General features: G+C 28.1%; 2 protein-coding genes across 8 annotated transcripts; both read left to right on the forward strand.

Annotated features, from left to right (window-relative positions):
- The first annotated feature begins 332 nt into the window (after nucleotides 1–332).
- On the forward strand, nucleotides 333–4,019 carry LOC110673082 (uncharacterized). 7 transcript variants are annotated; one of them, XR_009147539.1, is made up of 9 exons: nucleotides 333–566; nucleotides 658–836; nucleotides 910–970; nucleotides 1,097–1,145; nucleotides 1,835–1,889; nucleotides 1,965–2,052; nucleotides 2,252–2,340; nucleotides 3,455–3,576; nucleotides 3,747–4,019. XR_009147539.1 is itself a non-coding variant. In XM_021836107.2 (9 exons), exons 1-9 carry the CDS (start codon nucleotides 395–397, stop codon nucleotides 3,749–3,751), a joined length of 792 nt encoding a protein of 263 aa, XP_021691799.2. In that variant the 5' UTR covers nucleotides 334–394; the 3' UTR covers nucleotides 3,752–4,019. The 7 variants fall into 7 exon arrangements, 4 of the variants coding, with proteins under 4 accessions (XP_021691806.2, XP_021691799.2, XP_021691787.2 ...); XR_009147538.1 differs by having other exon boundaries at nucleotides 334–566; nucleotides 2,222–2,340; XR_002498432.2 differs by having other exon boundaries at nucleotides 334–566; nucleotides 2,222–2,340; nucleotides 3,513–3,645.
- Nucleotides 4,020–7,902: 3,883 nt separating this feature from the next.
- Nucleotides 7,903–10,478, forward strand: LOC110673668 (ent-kaurenoic acid oxidase 1-like). The gene is made up of 8 exons (XM_058131368.1): nucleotides 7,903–8,244; nucleotides 8,338–8,815; nucleotides 8,904–9,167; nucleotides 9,251–9,340; nucleotides 9,430–9,508; nucleotides 9,636–9,742; nucleotides 9,852–9,973; nucleotides 10,132–10,478. The coding sequence occupies exons 1-8, from the start codon at nucleotides 8,012–8,014 to the stop codon at nucleotides 10,247–10,249; spliced, it is 1,491 nt and encodes a 496-aa protein (XP_057987351.1). The 5' UTR covers nucleotides 7,903–8,011; the 3' UTR covers nucleotides 10,250–10,478.
- Nucleotides 10,479–21,102: the final 10,624 nt, after the last annotated feature.

Below are 21,102 nucleotides of genomic sequence, written 5' to 3' on the forward strand. Positions count from 1 at the left end.
CTAAATTTAATAGATAATTAATAGTGATTCTGATAACAATGACTAATTACTTTATATTAAAATTATAAGGATTAAATTATAGGTTTAAGTCTATAAAATAAAACTTTAAGATTAAATTGTTTCTATATGAAAAATGGAGTTAAGGACATTTTGATATTTTTACTAGAATTAACGGTAACTTAACTAAAATTTTAATTGTATGGATTAACTTGTAATTTTATTAAAATGTCAATAGTTAATTTACTTGGTTTGAAACTTATAAGGATTAAGTTGTAAGTTTAAGTAAATTTGAGGACTAAATTGTAGTTTAACAAAAAATGGAAAAAAGATGTTCAAGTTAGAGGAGCATAGCTGCTTGGCGTAAATTAACAGAGAGAGAGAGTGAAAGGGGAAAATGGAGCAGCCATCTTCTCCAGGAACAAGACCAGTGGAGCTCAGAGACTGTATAGAGGAGCTCATGAAGTTCACTCTCCAGGCCTACACAGATCAAACCTTGGGATTAGATCTTCATCTTTCCAAGGATTTCTGCTTCCAGCTGCTCAATGATTCTTACCACTCCGATTCCGGTAACAAACAAGAATACAATTCTTTTCTTCTATTCTATTGATTTTACTTCATTTTAACTCTGATTTTGTTTCTTTATTCTGAATTGTTTAGAACAAGCCCTTCCACAATCTTTATACCAGCGTCTAGCTTCCATTTTATGCGAATTTATAACTTATGGTTCCTTTTCTGAGACAACCATGTTCATGGAATCATACAATCTAGACAATGACTTGAGAGAAAGAGGAAAATGGGACAAATTGATTCTGGATGAAGGAACTCAATTACTTAATGTATGTTCTTTGTATTTTTAGTAATTTTGCCTCTCTTAATGGTTTGATAACTTATGAGCTTCAGCTTTATCAGATCTTGAAGAGTGTAAACTTTGAAATTGATGTTCAGGAGCCTTTCTTTACACAATTAAGAGGTGCAGACTTTGTTTTTAGATTTTTGTGCCCGCTTGTTAGGGATGAAGATTCCTTCTTGATCTTTTACATGGTTAAAAATCCTTTTCAATCCAAAGATTTTTACTGTTATGTGGTGCTGTTTGTAGATGGCCTGAAAACAGTTGAAGGAAGGTGTGCTGTAGGTGACTATAATCAGTATGGCTTCTATCATGTTGCTAGTTTTATGTGCTCTCTTGTTTGATGTACATTTCCTTGCTTATTTCATTTTCAATTCTTGCTTTTTTCTATGATGTAAGGAATACAACATTAAGTGAAAATCAAAAGCATTAAATCTAAGCTAACAAAAGATTGACATAATAATTTTTATTGGTCAATTTTTTTACTCTTAGTTATCTCAAATTTTAACTTCATTAGCACCCGTTGTGGGTATATTACACTTCTAAGTAGGGAAGGTAATATCTGAGTTCTTTTTTCTTTTTCAGCTTCATGTTCAAACTATGGAAGAAGATCCAATATTGCATGGCTTTCCTTGTCCTCATGAGCTCTCATACTATTGCAAGGATTCTGATTTTTAGCATTATCTTTTGACATGTGCACATTATCTGTGCAAATTTTCCTGCTTGGCTTATCTGCATTGCATAGAGAGCTTTAACTTTATATTGGTCCATTTGTTACGTATCCTGATATATGCCATGTATAACAAGAGTGCTTGCTTTCAAGCATTTGAGTTCTCTCTAAAATGACTAATTGTTCTTTGAACCTTTATCTGCACCTGACATTTAGGTTTTCTTTTTTCTCCATATATTTTACTAATTGCATTTTTCCTTTTCAAAAGTTTTTAGTTGTTTCTTTTACATTTATTCTTTCTCCCGCCTCCTTTTCAGAATTGAATCAGGAGCATTGATCCTCTTTAATAAATGTCTGGTGCTTCAAGTTCAGGTGACAGTAGTTTGATTGGAACTTGCTATGCTTTCTTTTCACTACTTGGCTTTCTCTTAACTTCTTCTTTTGCAGGATATTCACCGGTATGCTTCATTTGCTGAGATGTTGGAAGCAGAGAGTCTTGAAAAAGTCCTTCCTGGAGTAAAAACCATTGATGAAGGTAACAACCTTGCATTTTTTTCACATAAATTTATCAAATGATTAGCACACATTTTAAAAGCCTCTATAATTGAGAAACACTTACAATTTTATGATGCTATATATCTTAGTGTAACTCAAAATCCATTAGTAGTATCTAGTATGTAAAAAATGGAATGCTGCTTTTCCAGGTGTTAAAGTTTACAGAAAGTTTTATACAGAAGCAAAAGAAAGAGCCAATGGTGTACTTGCTATTTGTGTTGCAAAATCATCAGCCCAACCCTACATTCCTTTGGCTGGGATTCTTTCTGTGAGTCTTCTTACTGACATGCCTGTTAAGGTTGCCATGCACTATTGATTTTTCTGAATTCATTTTAGTGGGCTGTGGAGTTAGATGAAATAAGGATTTGTTGAAAAGGAAGAAGTGGAAAACTTAAAGAAGTGTTAAAGAAAGAACTAAACAGACCCAAGGAGAATACGGTAGGAGAATAGTAGTCAATTGCTCGTCTTCTCCTTCTTCTTCTCCTTCTTCTTTCAAGACAGCTCAGCAAACTAGGCTTCAAAGTGGTGTGTGTTTTTGGTTTCACAGTTTCAGTTTTCCTGAAAGAACAAGTGCACAAAGGATGCATGCAAAATGTTGTGTTAAGAGAAAATTTGTAAATTTTGGGGGAGAGAGGATTCCATCTTTGTGGACAGAACACAATATCTAATCCTAAAAATTCATTTTGTCATTTCAAGTGATACAAGAGAGATGGGCAGCACAGAACTCAGGCATACTCTCAGAAAACCCTTATTTTAGTCTCTTAAAAAAACTTAGATATACATATGCAGACCTTGAAACTAAATATTGACTGATATTTGAAGGCAGAATAGTTGCTAGAAGCTTCTAGTTCCTTGGTTAGTTCAGCTGGGGATTTTCACAGCTCAAATTCTGAATAGTTTGATACAGTTTTTCATATTTTGTGTAGATGATATGCTATGCTTTAAAATTTTTCTGTTGGTTAGTTTTTGGTTGTTTTGTTAGCAAGCAGTGTTGCAAATTTAGTTTATTTTCTTTGGATGATGTTACCAGCTGTTCTCTTATGGTCTGGAGTTGTTAGTCACTCTAGGACTTGGACTGAGATTGGATTTGAGTTTTTTCCTTGTAAATATTAGAAAGTCCAAATTTCCCAGACATTCCAAGTGTACCTATTTTCAATCTCTTAGGCTTGGTAAAACATCAAATGTTAGTATTTAACCACTTATTATGTCCATATTCTTAGAGTGTGTCTCACATTTCTTTTGAAAAGGAATCCTATTTGGGAATAACTTGGTCTAATGACAATGCTTAATTGACTTTTTTTTTTCCCATGCATCTGTTTGAAGCATGATTTTATCTGCTATCTCCTCATTTAAACAGTAGTTTTATCTTGTTTATGCTACAGAGGCCAGAAATTATATGCTGAAGTGATCCTAATTTGATTACTTAAACATCTAATATAGGGATTAAGTTATAAAGGGATTGCAAACTATTTGGGTCAGCATTATTTTCCTGGAACAATACCAGGTAAGTAGATATGCCCTCCCTTGCCAAAATCAGTTCATCTTTCTTCATCTGAAGTGCCTTGTAAGCAATGTAAGATATGACATGCTAATAATGCTATGAATTTTTGGCTTGAACTTGTCCCTTTCCAAACTAATAGTGTTGTAACTGAATTCTATATTGTTTCATCTCAGCGTAAATGTATATAATGGAAACAAAAAATATATGGATTCTTGCACTATGGCGAAAGGAAAGATAAATGGCAGTGTATCGAGATCGAAAGGCTGGTTCAGAAGGCAACCACAACCAAACACCAGAAGGAAAGGCTGCTGCTGCAGGGCAGGAAATTTTAGGAACACAAACATATTTGATCTGTGTTTTGTTCCATCCTTTTGAAACTCACTTGAATTGCATCAGACTCTTCCATGGGCACTCCGCAGAATTTGAACTATTATGTCTTCTGATAATTGATACTCTACTGCCACAGCCATAGCCACACAGAATTTAATAATAATAATAATAATAATAATAATAAGCCTGAAGAATTTAATTGAAAATAGAAAAATTAAATGATAATTTAGAATGCAAATTATCAACAACTAATTACAAATTTTGTTAAAAAAAAAGAAAAGAAACTAATCACAAACTCATGTTTCGAGCACATAATAATAATAATAATAATAATAATAATAATAATAATAATAATAATAATAATAATAATAATAATAATTAAATATAGAAAATGTCAAGTATAAATAAATTTTTAAATATTGTTAATTTGGAAAGAAGAGTGCTGTATTAGTTTATTTTTAATTTGAGATTATATAAGTAATTGAGTTATTTTACACTTTAAAATGATTAGTCAAATCAATATTATAACTCATTCACTTATATTCAACATCTAATTTTTCTATATTTTTGATATAGAATATGTAATTCCAACACTCCTCTTAAGTATTCTTAAGTACAATCACATTATTGTCATTTGACAATTAATTAATATTTAACTTAATATTGATTTAATTATATAGTTTTATAAGCGGATGAAATCTACAGTATAAATTAAGCTCTGGAATCATGTTAAATTTGAAAAGAATGTTGAATTATTTATGTATTAATTCATTATTAATTAGGATTTATATAAAGGATTAAGTTATTTTACTTACAAAATGGCTAATCAAATTGATATGCAACTACTTATATTTATCTTTCTTTTAATTTTATTTATTATCTCTTTTATTTGTATTTTAAATTTCTTATTTTAATATGGGAGTGTAATTATAAATAATTAAAATTAAAATAAATAATTTAAAGATTATTTTATACTTAATTGGAGGTGGAGCAAATTTTTTTTTTTTAATTTTTCTCCCTTTTTCTTTCATTCTTGAGTATTTTCACCAGCAAATCACTGATAATAGTAGAACAATTTTGATCTTAAATAGAAAATTCTATACTAATCGGGTCAAATAGTAGAAATCAAGCTCAATAGACAATGCCTAAACACTATAATGGAAAATTGAGCATTATTCAAAATAAATAAATAAATCACTAGCTTGAAGTTCATAATGACCATAAGAAGATTCATCTTTATTAACCAGCAAAAACGCACATACATAACCCCGTTTTGGACATGAGATTAGAAGACTAAAAGGTGCTTTTGAAAAACATCACTTTAAATTTTATTAGAGAAAAGTAATTTAAAAAAGTTATTTAGCTATTTTGATGTTTTTATAATTAAAATATATTAAATTTAATTTTAAATTAATTTTTTAATATCATCGAGACAACGGATTTGATATCTGTGGGCATTTAATTCGGTTCGAATCCTAATAAAATAGTTTTGAGTAGTATATGATTGGGTTTGAAATGAATTTAAATTTGAGAAATAATACTTACAGTGTATTCGGTTCTAAGTAACATATTTAAGATTTATTATTTAAAGGAAAATTTTGTATTTTTTTCCCTTTATTTTTAACTCGTAATTAAATTGTTTATTCCTTCTATTAACTTTTTTTATTAATCAAATTAGTCTAAGAAGATAAAAATAGAGATCCTTCTATTAACTTTAATAAAATACAAAGACTAAATAGAAAATTAAACTGAAAACTTTTTGTGATAAATTTTTTGGTAATTATAGTATTAGTAATAAAAGTGGTTGTATTTTATCATTAATAATTAATATTATTGATAAAAAAAGGAAAGAAATTAGATTTTTTTTATTAATAGAGTTCCATCAATATAAAAGGAAATGAATTTGATATTTATTATTAATTAACGTACCAAATGAATCAAATAAGATATTTTTTATTTCCTTATAAAAAGATATTTTTTTGAAAAATTAATTAAGGAAATTTTTACTATAATGCTTAAAAATTAATTTATTAGTTAAAGAAGGAACATAAATTAACCTAAATTAATAAAGAAATTTACTATCACCACAAGTGAGAATTAATTTATTAATTAAAAAAAATTTCAATGAAAATTATTGGCTTGTTCATTTAGTAATATAGATTATGCATATCAAATTTTAAAGAAATTAAATTAAATATGCACATCTATGATTGAGCTTTAGCATTATTGCATTGAAATCGTGCTTAAAACTGTGAGATTTTTTTATTTTAAATATAAAAATAAAAAAAATTATTAATTAAATTTTTATAAAATTATATGTTTTAAATAGGGATAAATTTTTCGATTTTTAGTAGACTCTAGGGTTAAGGAAGCTTGAATAGGTGACGAAAGGTTATGTGGCGTTAATTAGAAATGGTTGAAATAAGGTTTTTAATCTCAGCTTGGTTATTGAATGAATAAAAAAGGACATGAGATTAATGATTTAAAGTTTAATTAAGGTTGAATTAATATATTATTAAATAAATATTAGTTATATATTATAAAATTAAAAATCTCTTAAAATTAACAATGGTGTATTCTTATAATCAAAATTTTAACTTTTTTTTATATAAATAACTGAATTTTAATATGTAATATTTTTAAAATTTTATTTTAAAATATTTGATTAAAATTTTAAATTATAAATAATAATATTTTAGAATAAAATAAATATTTAGAATAAAATTTCCATAATAATAAATTTATTTATATCAATAGAAAACAAATTTGGATAAATTAAAATTTGAGATTTGTTGTTTTTTTCTTTTATAAAAAAAATGATTCATTCTTTTTTAAAAAAAAAAACTTAATAAATTAATAATATTTATTTTTTTTCTTAAAAGATTTCATTTTCAAGCTTTAATACTTTTAGTAAAAATTAAATAAAGAGATAAAAGAGTTTAACTATTAATATATCTAAAGTGATCATTTAAAATTTTAGAAAAAAAATAAAAAAAACATTGAATTTAATGAAATTAAGATAACAAAATAACTTGAAATTAAGAGGGTTTTTAGTTTGACTATTCACTTTTACTTTTAACTTAAAATATATTTTTTTATTTATAAATTAATTTAAAAATATTTGGTTACTACTTAAAATTAACTTTTAATTAAGTAATTCAAGTATTTAGTTAAAATATACATAACATTAACTTAATTTATTAAAATGATAAAAAATGATATATAATTAAGTGTTATAATTATTAAAATGAGGATAATATTAATAATTTTAAAAATTATTAGAATAATATAGTATTTTGCATGATCAATGAATAATTTTAAAATAAGTAAATAAGTTACAAATAAGTGTATCTTATGATTTTTTATTTATTTTAAATTATTTTTTTAACTTATAAATTAGACCAAATATTAATCTATTTATAACTTTCTAATTAAGTAACTTTAATTGATTTATAAGCCATATTAAATATTTTTTAAGAGGTTAATTTTATCATTTATTTTAAAATAAATATTCTTTGATTACTTTATGAAATTAAATGAACAAACTAGAAATAAAGTAGATTAAAAAATCTTAAAAAAAAGGTATATTTAAAACCACCCTAGAAGGTACCTATGTAGAGAGATTCATTGGTTAAATGTATGCAATATTGTTATTTAATTTTTCTTAATTTAAATATTTTGCTATTGGGGCTAATTAATTACCATAACTTTATCATTTTATTTGTCTTTTAATGAAATTAAATTTTAGATAAAATTATATTATAAAAGGAAAAAATTTCCAACCTCCTATATATAATAATAAAATAAAATAAAATAAAATTATATAGAAAATACTTGTTATAAAAGGAAAAAAAATCCAAAAAAATTGAATTTTAAAGAAAATGTCTTATAAAAGGAAACAAAAATCATAGCAAATAAATGAGAAATAAATGCATGCACAGTGGGGCGATGGTGTATTTGGAAAAGAAAGATTAGTGTGAAGTTGTATTAGGTGACGATGGAAGGCCTAACCTCCTGAATTAAGAAATATAAATATTAGAGACGAGGACTCTGCTACCACACAGTAATTAAGAGACTGAAATTTGAGTTCTTGTCCAAAAGCAAAGCCATGGATCTGGGTTCCAGTTGGGTGATCCTAATATGCGTCGTGGGTGCTTTGGTGGCTCTGAAACGAGTTCTACAGAGAGCAAATTGGTGGCTCTACGAAGCCAAACTGGGTGAACTTCAGTATGCACTGCCCCCAGGTGACCTTGGCTGGCCTTTCATTGGCAATATGTGGTCATTTCTCAAAGCTTTCAAGTCTACTGACCCTGATTCTTTCATGCGCTCCATTACTACCAGGTCATCTCTCTTTCTATCTTTTTTATTTTTCTTTTTTATTCAGAACCCTGAAAATGATTCCAGATCACTGAATGATTAAAGCAATTGATGCAGATATGGACGTTGTGGAATCTACAAGGGCTTCATGTTTGGGAAACCTAGTGTATTCGTGACATCGCCTGAAGCATGTAGAAGAGTATTAAATGATGATGAAGCATTTCAGCCTGGCTGGCCTAAATCCACCATGGAGCTCATTGGAAACAAGTCATTCATTGGTATTTCTTATGAAGAACACAAGCGTCTTCGGCGGCTCACTGCAGCTCCTGTCAATGGTCATGAAGCTCTCTCTGTATATGTGAATTACATTGAAGAAATTGTGATTTCTGCCTTGGAAAAATGGTCCACTATGGGAGAGATCGAGTTCTTAACTCAACTAAGGAAGCTAACCTTCAGAATCATAATGTATATCTTCCTTGGCTCCGAAAGCGAGCCTGTCATGGAGGCTTTGGAGAGAGAATATACAGCACTTAACTATGGGGTCAGAGCCATGGCAGTTAATCTTCCTGGATTTGCATACCACAAAGCACTCAAGGTGATGTTTCTTTTTAACCTTTATATGTACATCTTCTTGGAGGTTGAAAATATAAGTTGACTCAACAAACAATCTGATAAAATTTCAGGCGCGCAAAAACCTTGTGGCTGCATTACAATCTGCAATAGATGAGCGCAGAAAACAAAGGAAGGAAAATATTTCATCAAAGAAGAAAGATATGATGGATGCTCTGATAGATGTTCAAGATGAAAATGGTAGAAAATTGGACGATGAAGAAATCATTGATGTTCTGTTGATGTACTTGAATGCAGGTCATGAATCTTCTGGCCATACCGCTATGTGGGCTGCTGTTTTTCTTGAGCGGCACCCAGAATTTCTCAAAAGGGCTAAGGTTCCAGGACAACTCTGTTTCATTACATCTCTTAATTCTTTTATTTTGGCTTAATTAATTTTTGCTTAATTACAATATTATAGGAAGAGCAGGAGGAGATCATCAGAAGGAGGCCACCAACACAAAAGGGATTGACACTTAAGGAAATTAGAGAGATGAATTATCTTTCCAACGTAACTCACATATTATACTGTTGTTTGGTTAATGAGAAAATCAATTTCTAGTATTAGTTCTCCATCCATTTTTATTATAATCGTTACAGGTCATTGATGAAACACTTCGTTTGGTTACATTCTCACTCACCGTTTTCCGAGAGGCAAAAGTAGATGTCAAGTTGAATGGTGAGTTCATGCTTTTGCATGTTATTTTTTTATCCTTAAGTTTCCTCATCTTATCTACAGATCATGTGCTGTAAAATCAATTATTTTACCTCCGGACAGTCTTTGATTTAATTGACTTGGAATTCAGGATATATTATTCCCAAGGGTTGGAAAGTTCTTGTGTGGTTCAGAAGTGTTCACTTGGATCCTGAAATCTATCCAAATCCAACGGAATTCAATCCTTCTCGTTGGGATGTAAGCCTGTTAATTTTAATCTAATTACATATATGGATCTTAGCTAGCCTAGCCATGTTTGTATACAAGTTCAGCATGTTAATGTGTTTTAACTCGGATGTTATTGTAGAATTTTACACCCAAAGCAGGAAGTTTCCTTCCCTTTGGAGCAGGAAGTCGTCTGTGCCCTGGAAATGATCTAGCAAAACTTGAAATCTCCATCTTCCTTCATCATTTTCTCCTCAATTATGAGTGAGTTCTAGCCCCTACTCTCACCTATCAGGAAATAACAAAGTAGACCTTCTTGGAATATTTAAACAAAAGTTATAGCCAAATCAATGAAAAAAATAAATAAACAAACAAAACTAGCATATTATCATTGTTTTAAACTTGGTTTTCTGATGTTACAGGCTCGAACGACTCAACCCTGAATGTTCACTGATGTATTTGCCTCATTCAAGACCTAAAGATAACTGCGTGGCCAAAGTCAAGAAAATTCCATATTCGACCGTGAAGAAACAGGAATGATTGCACACCACCTACAATAGGTCTATATATATATAGGACAAACCTACATTCATACACAATGATGGTTGCTTATATAAGGAGGAAGGAGTTGAATCTGAGTTCAGTGACAGAGTTAGGGGGGCTGAATATAAAATGTTACTCATATGTTTTTATGAATATAAAATATATATATTATAAGTCGATATATATATTAAGTGCTGTTTTGATTCTCCTGAAAATAAATTTCGATGTGGTCAATATATTAGTTTATCGAATTTAATATATATAATTACCATTAGAGACATCTACTTCTTTCAATAATATAATAATGATGTGCCATATTATCAAAATATAGTGATATGATATATAAAGGCCTACTGATCAGGTTTAAAAATAAGCTTATCATTTTACTTGTTTATATTCAGAATTTTCCATCTCAAGGCGCATCAAATAATAATAATAATGGTAAGAGCCTCTTTTCCTATTTCCAAGTTTTATTTTACTGCAATTTAGATGTATAAAATTATGATGGGTATCTTAGTTTAATTAATGGGAAAAAAAATGAAATTATTTAATAATGAGTATCACATTCAGGAGGTAAAATGAAACTATTTAATAAAACATAGAAAAAGAAAGGTTCCTCATGCAACGTTAAAGGGAGATACACTAAAAACAAAGATACAATCGTTCGACAGAACAACGATGAGGGTCGGGAAATTATTAGATATACATTTTACTCGGTCGACATTTAAATTCGTGATTTTATAATTAGAAAAATTAATAAATTAAAATTTAAATATTTATAAAAAATAAAAAAATAATTTACGTGTACATGAATATTAAAAAAATATTATTTCAAATATATTAAAATATTTAATAATATTTTAAAATTTTTATTTATTTATTTATAAATTTCATAAGTTAGAGTAATTTTTATAATTATAAATTTTGAATTTAGATCATAATTAAAATTAAATAAAAATAAATGAGTTTAGGCTGAGGAAAAAAAAGATAATTTCTATTTGTTAAGGAGTACTAGTAAATTTATATTAAGATTTTTCACGGTTCTTAGTTGTTGAGGTAGTGAGTGTAAAATAGGTTTTGAAGCGTAATGAATCACTTTTTTAAAGTATTAATTGCCTCCACTAAATTATTATAAAATTATGACAATATACCTCTAGGATACAACAAAGCCTGAAACCTGCATATAGCAACTTCTGAAAATTTCTCTTAAAAACTCTTTATACTAACTGAATTTAGAGAGATTAAAAGAGAAGAAGAAGAAAAAATAGAAGTAATATATATCTGAATTGAAAGCTCATCCATATTTATTGAAGATGAAAAGTCATGGTATGTATTCTAGACAAACATATTTGTCTATTTCCAACAGATATGACTGTTTATTTAAATCGGTATATCTTTTAACAGATGTGATTATATTCGTTTATTAAAAGATACATCTTCTAACAGTTATAACTATTTGTGTGTAATAGATATATTTATTTATTAACAGACACATCTACTTGTTAACTAACACATATGTTCATAATTTATTTATGAGAATTAAAATAAGAAAATTATTTTATTTCGCACACATATGTGCCAAGTGCCATAATAGAATAATATATATATATATATATATATATATATATATATCTTTTTATTTCTTCCTTTTCATGTATTTCAACAATGTGAGAATTCTTTCTCTCTCTATTATCTAACATACAAGCTATTTATAACAATCCCCCTCTTAGCTTGTATTGTTAGATCCCATTGTTTCATGCATAATGAAAAGTATCTTTCGATTTAAATTTTTTCATAGTGTAAGTATTTTAAAGTTCTAAAGAAATTATGATGGCCTTAGCTTAAACCTAGATTCCTATTAAATAGAATCAGAAATACTACACACATGAACCAATTAGTTCGAATTAAAAATTTATCAAAATTTTAGCACGAATATTGCCTTGTGGTACCTCCTGTTTTCATGAATATTTATAAAAATTATTCTCACTTTTTGTTGAAGCGGCACCACTTCCTATGTTCATATAGGTGAAATTTCTTTTGTAATAATAGTAAACTTCATTAAGAGTATAAATACTCATCCTCATTCCATTAACTTAGTATACTAAGTACTTAATTACAACATTTACTAATGACTTATTGTTACCCTTTAAACTTTATTTAATAATAATACTATAAAGTTGGATTCTCATTACTAGTAAATTTAATAGAATATTTTTAACCCTAATCCAGCATATGTATTTTTTATCAAATCTCTCGAGAGCTTTTTTGTAAACGAATCTGTCAAATTATTACAAAACTTGACATAAGTAATAGTAATAATTCTAGCAGAAATTAATTGTCTCACATACTTATGTCTTAAGATATGTCTAGGCTTTCCATTATAAATTTTACTATAAGCTCTAGACATTGTTGCTTGACTATCACAGCATAAGAAAACAGTAGACATCAGTTGTGGCCACAACTTGATATCCAGTAAAAAATTTCTCAACCATTCTACCTCCTTACCAGCTGCTACTAGAGCTATAAATTCTGATTCTATTGTAGAATGAGTTATACAAATTTGTTTCTTTGATAATCAAGAAATAACACATCCTCCTAAGGTAAAAACCCAACTGGAAGTTGATTGATTATCATTAATACTAGTTATCCAACTAGCATCTATATAATCTTCTAATACAATAAGAAATTTATTATAAAATAAACCAAAGTTTATATTTCTTTCTAAATAACTAAGAACTCTTGAAATTGCTTTCCAATGTTCAATACTAGGCTTATTAGTGTATCTTGATAATTTACATACTGCAAAAATAATACCAGGTCTAGTGCAATTCATAGCATACATTAAGCTACCAATAGAACTAGCATACTCAATTTGAGCAATTGCCCTATCAGAATTTTCAGTTAATTTCGAAGAAACATCATATGGAGTTTTTGCTTCCTTGACTTTTGAATGATTAAATTTATTTAATATTTTCTCAATATAATAAGATTAGCAAAGAGCAAAACCCCCACTATGTTTCTTTACTTTGATACTTAAGATTGTATCTACCTCCTTTAAGTCTTTCATTTTAAATTTTGAGGTTAGATACTTCTTTGTATCATTTACATCTTCCATATTTGTTCCAATTATAAGCATGTCATCAATATAAAGATAAATTATCATACCAAAATCATCTGTAAACTTTGAATAAATACATTTATCAGCATTATTATGTTTAAAGCCATATTCCAAAATTGCAGAATCAAACTTCTTATGCCATTGCTTAGGTGCTTATTTTAAACCATACAAAGATTTAATTAATTTTCAAACTTTTCTTTCATTCCCTGGTAGAATAAAACCTTCAGGTTGCTCCACATATACTTTCTCTTCTAAGTCACCATTTAGAAAGGCTGTCTTAATATCCATTTGATGTATATATAAATTATATATTGATGCTAAAGATAAAAATACTCTAATAGATGTTATTCTAGCCACTGGTGCATATGTATCAAAGCAGCCAATTTCCTCTTTTTGTTTAAAATCTTTGCAACCAATCTAGCTTTAAAAGTTTGAATCAATCCATCTGTGTTATATTTTCTTCTGAAAATCCATTTACATCCTATTGATTTGGAACCAGGTGGCAAATCAACTAGAACCCAAGCATTATTAAATAATAATGAATCCATTTCATCTGATTGCCTCCTTCCAAAAAGCCGCATCCCTTAAAGTCATTGCCTCTTGGAACGTTTTAGAATCTTCTTCTACATTTAACAAAATTGGTATTGCCTTCTACTAGAAAGAAAATAGCTTGAGAAGATATAAAATTTGGATGTAAATTCTTTTCTTTTCTAGAACGTTGATTTTATCTAATTTCATTAGAAGAATCTAACTTTCTTTTGCTGTTAGAAGCCGATTCAAAATTAACATCAATACTAGAATCATTGCCTTGACTTATCTAAAATCTAACTTATCTAATTTCCTCTTTTTGTTTAAAATGTTTGCAACCAATCTAGCTTTAAAAGTTTGAATCAATCCATCTGTGTTATATTTTCTTCTGAAAACCCATTTATATCCTATTGATTTGGAGCTAGGTGGCAAATCAACTAGAAACCAAGCATTATTAAATAATAATGAATTAATTTCATCATTGATTGCCTCCTTCCAAAAAGCTGCATCCCTTAAAGTCATTGCCTCTTGGAACGTTTTAGAATCATCTTCTACATTTAACAAAATTGGTATTGCCTTCTACTAGAAAGACAATAGCTTGAGAAGATATAAAATCTGGATGTAAATTTTTTTTCTTTTCTAGAATGTTGATTTTATCTAATTTCATTAGAAAAATCTAACTTTCTTTTGTTGTTAGAAGCCGATTCAAAATTAACATCAATACTAGAATCATTGCCTTGACTTGAACTATTCATGAGCTAACCTATAGAATCATTATGAAATTTATTTTCAATAAATTCAATATCTCTAAATTCTATAATTATATTAGAGTCTAAATTCAAAATTCTATAAGCTTTGAAATTTTCAGTATAACCAACAAAAAACTCCTTTCAAAGCTCTAGGACCTAATTTAGTCCTTTTAGGATTCAGAACTCTATAGTATGCTAAACAACCCCATACTCTTAGATAGTTCAAGTTTGGTTTTCTATTTTTTCATAATTCATATGGAGAAACCTTAAATTTTCTAAAGGAATTCTATTATGTAAGTGACAAGCAGTAACTAAAGCTTGTCCTCACAAATTTGTTGGCAAATTAGAGTTCACAAGCATAGAATTAAGCATATCCACTAAGGTTTTATTCTTTTTTCTGCCAACCCATTTTGTTGTGGTGTATATGGTGCACTGGTTTGATGTATAATTTCATTTTCTTCACAAAATAAAGAAAATTCAATGGGAAAATATTCACAACCTCTGTCACTTCTCAATATTTTGATCTTTTTTCCTTTTTGATTCTCAACTTCAGATTTATAAATCTGAAACATTTGGAATGCCTGATCTTTATTATTTATTAAATAAACATAAGTATATTTGGAGAAATCATCTATGAAAGTTATAAAATACCTATTTCCTCCTTTAGTCAATATTCTATTTTATTCACAAACATCAGAATGCACAAGTTCTAATAATTTAAAAGATCTTTTAACTTTTGGAAAAGATTTCATAATCATTTTTGCTTGTATACAAATTTCACAAGATTTTTTTATTGTCATCTATATATGAAATTAAACCATGTTTAGCCATAAATTTTAAAGATCTAAAACTAATATGTGCTAAATGATCATGTCACAAAGATAAAGATAACTTAATAGTATAAACAGAAATATTTATATTATTAATTATACTTAGTTTAAACATTCCATCACATGAGTAACCCTTTCTCACAAATAGTTCATTTACGGATAAAATTATTTTATCAGACTCCAAAATAGCCTAATAACCTTTCTTACACAACAGACTAGTAGATACAAGATTTTTCCTTATTTATGGCACATATAGTGCATTTACTAATAATAGCTTCTTTCCATAAGTGAAGTTTAATTCAACACTTCCTTTTCTCACCACTTTAGCAGAATCATGATTGCCCATTAGAACTTTCTGCCCATCTACGACATCTTCATAATTTTTAAATTGAGTTTTGTCATTATAAACATGAACAATAGCCCAGAATCATATCACCAGTTATTGGATTTGGTTGTTGTAGCCATATTGAGTTCTGTTACCATTCTAATATGCAAATCTAATATCATTGCAATTAATTCAGTAGTTTGTTCAACTATATTTGCTTTATTGGAATTCTGAGTACTATTATTCGTATCTTCTTTGTTATGTTTCTTTAGAAGCCTGCATTCACGTTTATAATGCCATTTCTTGCCACAATTGTAACAAGTTCTTCCTTTCTTTGATTTGCTATTGCTGCCATAGCTAGTACTGTTGCCTACTGCTTCGAAAAACTTTCTTTTATTTCTAGAATTTTTCTTTTGAAAATTTTGACTTCCTTGCACAAAATTAACTTTTGTGGTAGATTCAGATACAAATTTCATATCATGATTTCTTGTTTCTTTTTTAATGCACAAGTGTTTCTAAATCTGTTCAAGAGAAAAATCTTCTATGTTGTGCAGTAATTTCTTCCTATAATCATTACAACTCGGAGGAAGTTTTGCTATTATTCCTCCTACTTTCAATGATTCAGGAACTATCACTTTCAAATATTTAAGTTTTGAAACAAGAATATGCAACTTATGGATTTGATCCATAATAGACATATTATCAACCATTTGGAATTCAAAATATTTCATGATGAGAAATTTTATCCACACCTTGTTTTTCTAAGTTATTTTTGAACTCCAGTGATTTCTAGTATCACATCTTACCCCTTTGTAAGGCATAACATGATCCCGTAGAATACCTAATGAACTACCGAACTTCACCTTCCGATAACTCATTAAGCACCCTATAAGGGATTTTAAAACAATTTTCTTACTTTTGTTGAGTGGTGAGCATTTTTCTAATAGGTGTTTAAAACATTTAATTGAAATTAAAAACTAGTTAAAACTTTTGGCCCATTTTATTTTTCCGCAAATTTTATAAAAATTTTGTACTTCTAAAATTTTTCTCAACCACTACTTCAATTTCACAATCAATCTCAAATCTCAAGATTTCACAATCAACATTTCTCAATTTCCAAAATTTCAATAATCCTCAAAATACTAGCAATTCATCTAATTCAAATTAAATAAAATAGTTCCACTCATATTTCATTGAAAAGAAAATAATTTATATATACATCATTACAAAATTTACATCAAAGGAAATTCAAACTAAATTTTTATTACAAACTTCATACAAACTTAATTTACATGTCCATACATTTATGTGCAATATATACATCAAAATAAATATTTACAGTGGTATAAATTAGATAAATCCTCAATCACAACATACTAAAATAGTCTTTATGCATAATTTAAATCACATTTAATAAAAAAATTGAACTAAACATGAGAATTAAATATAAAACATGAATTATGAGATTTTGATATAAACAATTTCATTTCAAAGTGCCGAAACACATTTCATAAAACCCACAGTTAGATCATGCCATTCGAAACAAATATAATCTTAATAGCTAAAGGCTAAGGAGAATCACATCACAAGGCTAGCTAGCTCAAATATATGGATATCCATTCACATCCTCTAGGTGTTCAAATATATGGTCATGACACTATCATTTCAAAACTTATCTCAACAATTTGCTAAACATTGTCATTTCAAATATACACAATAACTTTCACAATTTAAATCAAAACATCATAAATAAGGTCACAATAAACTTTCAACAATTCAAAGCAAAAGTAAAATGCATATTTCATTCACTTTATCAATGAATTTTAAAGCATAGTGATATTGTGCACAAACCTCAAGTGATATTCTTTAAACACATAATTTGATAGTATTAAAATAAATTTAACTTCACTTTTACTTAACTCTAATGTGCTAAACTCGACGTTTCTTAAATTTTTGTGTTTTGAGTTACTATTCACTACACTATTCATGTCAAATTGTTGACTTTCTAAGGCTTAATAGGTATGGGAATTTCAACTTCACCCACATACCACATTTTGGTCACTAAATTTGTTGGTTTTGGTTGTTTATTCAAATTCTAAGTCTTTTAGGTAAATTTGAAAATTTTTAGTTTTGGAGTCTAAGGTTTCATTGCTCCATTGGTCACTTTTCTGTTAGAATTTGACAAAACTTTCTTCACAGAAAATGTTCCCTATTGTCTTCAGTTTATTCTCCTTTTTGAATCGCTCCAATTGGAGTTTTGTAGCTCAAGTTATACTTAAATTACAAAATTTATTGATCAATTTGATCAAGTTAAGTCCATAATTTGGTCTAATTTTCTTCATATGAAATGTTCTATTATATCTTAGGTTTCCATCGGTTCAAGAATCACCTAAATCGGAGTTTTCTAGAGAGAGTTATACCCATTGAAACTTCTCAACTTTGCTTAATAATTTGATTGGGTTAATGGCATAATTTAGGTTTGTGTTCTTCATGAAAGTTTTAGGTCTATATCTCATCTAACCATTGGTAAAATTTCAGGTCATTTTGACCTTCCTAGCTTGAGTTATGACCAAATGAACAAATACTATTCATTTGATTTCTCAACTTTGGTCAATTTGTTCACTAGGTTTTAGTCACTTTTTGGGTATGCTTCCTAAATGAAAATTGTGTCATTTAGTGCCTATTTTCATTCCCAATTGGTCTCATACCAATTGGACTTGTAAAATTCCATTTTGGGTCCCTCAAAATTGACTTTTAATTTGGCTTTGATTCAAGCACTTCACACTTAATTATAGTCACAAATGACCATTTCTCTCCTTACACTATGTCAAAGACATCATTTAGCACTTCTTCACATTTTTGATCCCCAAACCCTAATTCACACTAATTTTTGTATTTACTTGATTCCATGCCTTTAACCATAATCATTCAACTAACTAAGGTTTATATACCCCTTTCAAACCATTCAATTCATGCAAATCATCCTCATAACCAAGCTGGCTGAAAATCAGTTTAGTCCCTCAACCAAATTTTCTTTTCATTTTAAGTTTGTTTCTATGTTCTTGATGCTATATATACACTAATTAAACTAAAAACTTGAAGTTTGCATTACTAACCTTATTAGGTGTCTTTGAACTTTCACTTTCTCTCAATTTTCTTCAATTCTTTGATGATCAATCTTCCTCTCAAGTGATTAAATCAAGTTTTTGTGAAGCAAGTATGGGAGGATTTAGGGTTTAATGATGGTTTCAAAGCTTGAAGCAAGCATTAAATGAGATTTGCAATGGTGAGGGAGAGAGAAGGATGGGAGGTGGCACTTTGAGGAAGATGAGGCTTCTAATTTTTTTTTCTTTTCTTTTCTTTTGTCTTTTATCTCTTTAGGAAGACCAAAAATCCAAATAAGTAAATAAATTAATTTTATTCTTTATGGCATCATGCATGAGATCATGCATGATGTCATGACTTTTCCATTTTCTCTTTCTTTTTTTCTATTTATTTTTCTATTAGTTCTTTAATTTAATTAATTAATTCAATATTTCTTTCTTAATAGTTCTTTTTCATAATTTTAAATTTGAGTTTAAAATAACTTATTTATACTTAAATAATTGAACTTTACTAAGTCTTTGAGTTTATGGGTTGTCTTTTTATGTTAGATGTGATTCTAATCCTCTTAATTGTTACATCTAGATTTTCATTGGAGGCTTGACAGAAGTAAATAGATCATATAGCCTATCTAATAAGTTGTTGAGAATATGACCTCTGTATAACAATTCATCTTCTTCATGTTTTTCCCGATCTGCTTTTACTTGTTCAAAATCTTCTAGTGTTGGTGGCGAAATGACAGGCAGACTTGGATCAAGTATATAAGAAATCTTCAATGTAGTAAGTAAGAATAGCATCTTGTCTTTCCAGCGAACATAGTTTGTCCCATCAAAATGATCAAGTTTCACAAACTCTTGATTCATCACGGAAACAGCCTTGGACTCCATTGAGATTAATACCTTAAAATTGTTGAGGCAGTGGGTGTAGAATAGGCTTTGAGGCTTGATGAATCACTATTTTTAAGGTATTAATTACCCCCACTAGATTGCTGCAAGGTTATGACAACATACCTCCAGGATACAACAAAGTCTGAAATCTGCAGATAGCAACTTCTGAAGATTTTCCTTAAGAACTTTTTATACGAACCGAATTTAGAGAGATTAGAAGAGAAGAAAAAGAAGAAATAGAAGTAGTATTTATCTGAATTGAAAGGTCATCAATATTTATAGATGATGAAAAGTCATGGCACGTATTCTAAATAAACATATCTGTCTATTTCCAATAGACATGATTATTTATTTAAATTGGTATATCTTTTAACAGATGTGATTATATTCATTTATTAAAAGATACATCTTCTAACAGTCATAATTGTTTATGTGTAATAGAAATATCTGTTTATTAATAGGCACATCTACTTGTTAATTAATAAACACATATGTTCGTAATTTATTTACGATAATTAAAATAAGATAATTAATTTATTTTACACACATACATGCCAAATGTCATAATAGAATGATTAATATATATATATATTTTCACTTCTTTCTTTTTATGTATTTCAATAATGTGAGAATTTTTTCTTTCTCTATTATCTAACATACAAGTTATTTATAACATTAGGTATTTTGCATTGAACTCAAAAATTTTAAAATAAAAAAATGACATTATAAAAATTAAATTAAATTTATATTATTATTTTGATTTGGTTTTAAATTTTTATTAAAATTCAAATTAAATGTTATTAATAAATTTGAATTGATAAAAATTAATAAATTTAAATATTAAAAAAATTAGGTAAATTAAAATAAAAATTTTAAAAAATTTAATGGAACTAAAATTTTTTACTATATTTATCATTGCTTTCCTTTTTTTCCCTATTTGTATAAACAAAAATTAGCTTTAAATAATTAGGGATAAGAATTTTGTGAGTTATCGCCGCCACCTAACATTCCATTATGTGACGGTAAATCTTTCTTCTGGAAGAAGAAGACACTTCCTCTTTGGTCCTTTTGGCACAAAAGCCATCCTCAACTGCAGCTTCTCTTCCTTTTTTTTTTCATTTTTTTTAATTATAAAAATATCATTAACATTGAATAAAATTTACACTTATATTCTCATTTAAAAAAAAAATTCTTAAATTTTAAAAAATATCCACTATAAATTTTGCATTAAGAATCATCCAAAATTAAAGATAGAAAACTATTGAGTTTGAATCTTTTAGGGGTGGTGAAATTTTCATATGATAAATCTAT

This window comes from Hevea brasiliensis, chromosome 1 (assembly GCF_030052815.1).
Source record: "Hevea brasiliensis isolate MT/VB/25A 57/8 chromosome 1, ASM3005281v1, whole genome shotgun sequence".
NCBI classification, from domain to species: Eukaryota; Viridiplantae; Streptophyta; class Magnoliopsida; order Malpighiales; family Euphorbiaceae; genus Hevea; species Hevea brasiliensis.